General features: G+C 35.9%; 1 protein-coding gene across 1 annotated transcript; it reads right to left on the bottom strand.

Moving 5' to 3' along the window:
* Window positions 1-892: 892 nt before the first annotated feature.
* LOC117405829 (ileal sodium/bile acid cotransporter-like) lies at window positions 893-4,782 on the bottom strand. The gene is made up of 6 exons (XM_034009211.1): window positions 4,418-4,782; window positions 2,938-3,056; window positions 2,565-2,653; window positions 2,182-2,357; window positions 1,485-1,642; window positions 893-1,044 (listed from the first exon to the last, which is right to left on the bottom strand). Exons 1-6 carry the CDS (start codon window positions 4,780-4,782, stop codon window positions 893-895), a joined length of 1,059 nt encoding a protein of 352 aa, XP_033865102.1.
* Window positions 4,783-5,164: the final 382 nt, after the last annotated feature.

The raw sequence follows: 5,164 nt of genomic DNA, 5'->3' as shown, positions 1-5,164 counted from the left end.
CTAAACAATTTGTATTTCTATCTGTAAAATAAATATTTATACAGGTTGGCTCATTTAAGTTCCAGGTTCTTCCTGTAATAATACAATTTTGAAAAATAAATACAGTAATCCATCGTCTATCTGTCCATCACATATCCACCCTAGCCGTTTATCTGCCATGATCAACCTCTTCAGCAACATTAGTTTATTATTGAACAGAGAAGATTAGTTCAGATATTGTAGATCCCAGCAAAGTTTATGTACACTGTGTTGTATGTAATCCGTGCTCTGCCATTGCTGGTAGTGTCACATGAGCAGTTCAGCGTGTTGATATGTAAATAAATCCTGTTTGCCTGCGGGGCTTATCATCTTCAACCTCTGTCTCAGTCTCCAGCCTGTCACTCAGCAGCGAATGCACGCATCCACACGGCCGATGGCTACCCTGTTTCTTTCTAAACAAGAGATTTAGGGGAGCTCCCAAATAAAAGTTGAATCTCAAAACAATAATTGTGTGAATATAGTAATTGTTACAGCTGTGTATAATGGTATTTAAAACAGGATCCATTCATGCGCCTTTTTACATATCCGCCCTTACTCTGGTCCCACCGCATTCGGTACACGACGGATTACTGTATGTTAAACCAGTCATACATAACAGTGCTTAATATGTTTAAATGAAATGTCCACAGTTACCTACTGTGTATTATGACTTCCTCATTGCACTACATTCGGTGCTGAACACCAGCCCATTTCCAACAGACCCGGGTTGTCCAGTTCACTTGTCTCTCATATCACAGTACAATACAATAGTGCTTTGATATAACAATTTGAACATAGGTTTTTAAAGTAAAAGTGAAGCCCAGATACTTATTTGGAAACTGGATCAGCATGAACTGGTTTACTTCAGTTTGATTCACAACCGAGTGTGCTTGCCATCTACAATGTCTTCAATTTGAAATCCTTCATTCTTTACGGCATATGATGATGGTGTTGCATCCTGTGTTTTATCTTTCTCCAAGTCTTCGTCGTCATCACTGGAACAACGTTTCTTGTAAATCCGATAACCTAAATTGAAATATTAGTTTTAGAAGTCTTTGCTGTAATCACATTTTAATTCAAGTTACCAAAGTGCTGTAATTAAATGGTTTTACAGGGAGGCATAGAACACTTTCATGTGTTAAGGAAAGGATTTGTTCAAAACTTTGTGGTTTCAAAAAAGAGGGACTTATCAAGTACTTTGAGTTTTGTGAAGTAAGTAATAGTATTCATTATAGTACTGGATGTTTTACTTAAATGACGCTGATTTAAGATCTGCTGCCGTTTCAAGGTTAGTTCATACTTCAATCATGCAAGTGAAATTCCTAATTTCTCTGGTAGTACAACTGTCTGGCAATCTAAGGGTGACTAATTGCCAGAGTTTTATTTTTCTGAAACAAGAGTGCAGTATGAACCAGCCTTGGAAGTCCTCAATATCTGGAGAAAGAAACTTTTCAAACACTACTCACCAGCAATTATCAAAGCTGCAAATACCATCTGGAAAATACTATAGATCAGTGGGAAACTAAACATCACTTCCAACTCTTCGGGACTAAAGGATAGCTGGACAATGGTGCTACATAACTGAGAATTCTGGAAACCAGTCTCTATGGCTATGGTACGACATCTGCAAAAAAAATAAATAAATAAATAAGCCAACATTAATATCACTATTTATAACTACTGCAACATCTAGTCATTTAATAATAGGAAGTTGTACTAAAATGTGCCAACTGAAACTTCTGTATTGGAAATACATTTCAGGGAATTTAACTTTTCTGGTTGATATCACTAATTAATAAAATAAAATGCATATGAATGATAAATGCGCCAGTGTAATGACTCTGGTTTAGGCTGTGAGGTATGTTTAGGGTGTGTTAACTACTTTATATTGAACCTGCAAATAAAATATACCTAGTTTTGTCAAAAACATTTTGAGTGATTCTAAATTCTAAATTAACTTAAATTGTAATGATTTTATCATCCGTTCAAGATCTTAAAATGTACATATCGCTTTCTGAGAAAAAAAAAACAAAAAAAACATTGTAACTAACATTTTGGTTTTGAGCATATGAACATTGAAAGTTTTTATCAGCCATCAGATATGATAATGATATTTGATTTTTTTTTTCATTAAATAGCAGTTTCTGATGAAACCAGCTTTACCTGTAGTATGGCTGTCCAACTAATCTTGCCAGAAAGAATCCAAAAGCAAATCCAACAGCTGGATATATTACTCCAATAATCCATAGTGAAGGAGAAATGACCCAGGAAGACTGATACAACACCCCTCCAACTACAGCTATGCCTGCTATCAATACTGCCCCAGCTATAGAGCCAACCTGTGGAAAACAAACAAAAATGGTTCATTGTAGCACACATGTTGGGATGTTTTATGTATTTTTTTTTTTAACTGCCTCCTCATTTTCAAAGCAGTATGAATCTTGCTTTGACTTTTTGGATATAAATTGAACTTCCTATAGAGAATATAGTTTGTGCAATGCTTGAAAAAAAATGAACTGCAGTGTCAATTGTATATTCTCACTTACCTTAAGTATGGTCTTTGCCTTTTTTGGCCACTTGTGCTTCACATAAATTCCTAATCCGACTGGAATAAGGAGGGTAACTAATGTAATACCTGCAAAATGAAGAGTAACTGGTTAGTGGTTGAACACCACTGAATTGACTAAAGTCTCCAACAGAACTGGTTTGAAGATTGCAACAGTGTATGGTTTAAACTATTGTTTATATACTATATTGTATATAAAAAAAATATTGCTGACAAAGACTTTAGTTTGCATGTTACATATATGGTACAGTATTATCCACGCCATTATAGGTGGAAAGACTTTGTTACAAATTATATTTCTTTCTTGATACAATTTTTTAATGTAAATTGTAATCATTTATTCTATAACTTACCTATGCTCTCGTACGGTATTTGGATTGCATCTGTATCAGTCCACATTTTAGTGTAGATAAAAAGACATAACGGCATCATCCCCATTGCCAGAATTGTAGAACATGCTGTCATGCTTACACTGTAACAATATCAAGAAACAGAAATAGTGTTATAAATGGCTCATTAGAAAAATTATATATACTGGTATATAAATCCTTCATTTAATTTAGACATCAAGTTTAATCACAGATGTGTCAAACATACTGTAAGCTTTGAATTAAAAGTGTATCAAACTCTCAGACAAGGCTTACATATAGCTAGTTCTAATCAGCATGAATTCAGCACATGCCCTGGAATGTATCACAGGTCATAGCCTTGGGTTGTGTGTGTAAAAATGGGTAGATGACTGGTTGAATTATATGACAGTCATATAGTAGACAGTGAGGAGACATGGGGAGCAGAGTTTTATGGTTTTGGGTGCAACAGTTACGTGATTTTCTGCACACAGGCTTGAAATGTGGTTGCAAAGCTGGTGTATATACAGTATATGCTGTATGCTGCTGTTACTCTGCTCATAAATACCATCTCGCTCACACCAATACATCTCTGATGCGACATGAGGACTTAGAAACTAAACATCTACACTGATGTCAGCTCAGACAAACCATCTCGGATGCCAGACGAGTGCTCAGACAACGACATCTGCTGAGGCCCGTTGCAGCTCAGATTAAATGAGACCTGGGGAGACGGTCTTCATATCATATTAAAAACTTTGTTTCTCTGCTGTTTCCACGATAAAGACTTTGTTAGTTCTGACAATCTTTGTTCAGACTATTTTATTGTAAAGAAGATTAACCTTATAATACGGTCTGGCTTCTACAACAATTTTATAGATTGATATTGATTGGCCTTACATTCTTACTGCTTTGTCTTGCCTATTTCTACTCTCTGCATTACATAAATTCAGATCTCTGCAATTATGTTGCAGAGACTGGAGCGAAAAAGATGAACATCAGAGGTATTCAATTAAGAGTTGAAGTTTGTTATACTGTACTTTATTTTAGGTTTTTCATTAGCAGTCACTAAAAACATACATTACAGTCAATATACTTTGTTTTTCTGTCCCGAACATCAAATAAAAAGCTAAAACCCCTCGGTAAAATTCTACACACTAAGGCTGCTAGATATAACAGGAAGGAGATGACATGGTAGCCTGGTGGCTACAGCTAAAGACTGAGAAGTAGAAGTTCTTTCACCTCCCCTTTGATCCCACAATTTTATCAAGCCCCAGTTGATATGGAAATATGCTTATAACTACATGTAGAATACTATATTTACAGCAGCTTCTGGGATTTCCTCTTGTAAAATCTCACCATTTCAATAGCCCCCTTTTTTTTTACTCAGTAGACTATGCAGGTACGAATTGTACAGCTGACCCCAAATAATCATGGCATGCATAGAAATTCATACCAAAAGTATTAAAAAGTGATATTTGCTTACCTGAGATCCATATCTCCATCCACCCAAAATGAAATAATGTTAGACCCTGTTCCACCAGGACAGCAACCCATTATCATAACTGCTATTGCTTGAATCGGCTGAACTTGGAAGGCAAGTGCCAACAGAAAGGCTGCAAGAGGCATAATGCCAAATTGACACAGGAACCCTACAAAGATACCCCACGGTCTCTTGATATGTCCCCACAGCTTTGTTGCCTCCACATTACAACCCATAGAGAACATCACCATGGCCAGCAGAACTGTTAACACAGTACTTAAAGCCAAGCTCAGAATCTCGTTATAATTACTGCTTGGCACCAAGCAAGACGTTCCATTGCACACTGTGGCATTTACGGAGCAGATCATTTTTGCTGTAAAAAATAAATAAATAAATAATAATTGTTCACTGTCTTGAAGGCTGAAGTTATCAGATATGAGTGGAAAGATGGAAGTGACTCTTCTGCCCAAATCTGAAAATGTTAATCTGCACCTTCTGTTCCCAGCCTTTTAAACTGTCGAAGACAATTAAAAAAGCAGTTAACTTTTTTTTATGGGTTCTTCCTCAGAAATGTGACGAAATGAATGTCATTGTTTAAACTTCAAAAAATGAATCATAAAGTTCCATAAATGTCATTGCCAGTTATTTTATTGTACATGACCTTATATTTTATTGTGTCATTACAGGTAATGAATTATACCACAGGTTAAAACTCCTTAAACATGACGAAGACGAAAACATGCATAGGAT

The sequence above is a fragment of the Acipenser ruthenus genome, chromosome 9 (genome assembly GCF_902713425.1).
Source record: "Acipenser ruthenus chromosome 9, fAciRut3.2 maternal haplotype, whole genome shotgun sequence".
NCBI classification, from domain to species: Eukaryota; Metazoa; Chordata; class Actinopteri; order Acipenseriformes; family Acipenseridae; genus Acipenser; species Acipenser ruthenus.
This window is presented reverse-complemented; position numbering and strand designations above follow the sequence as displayed.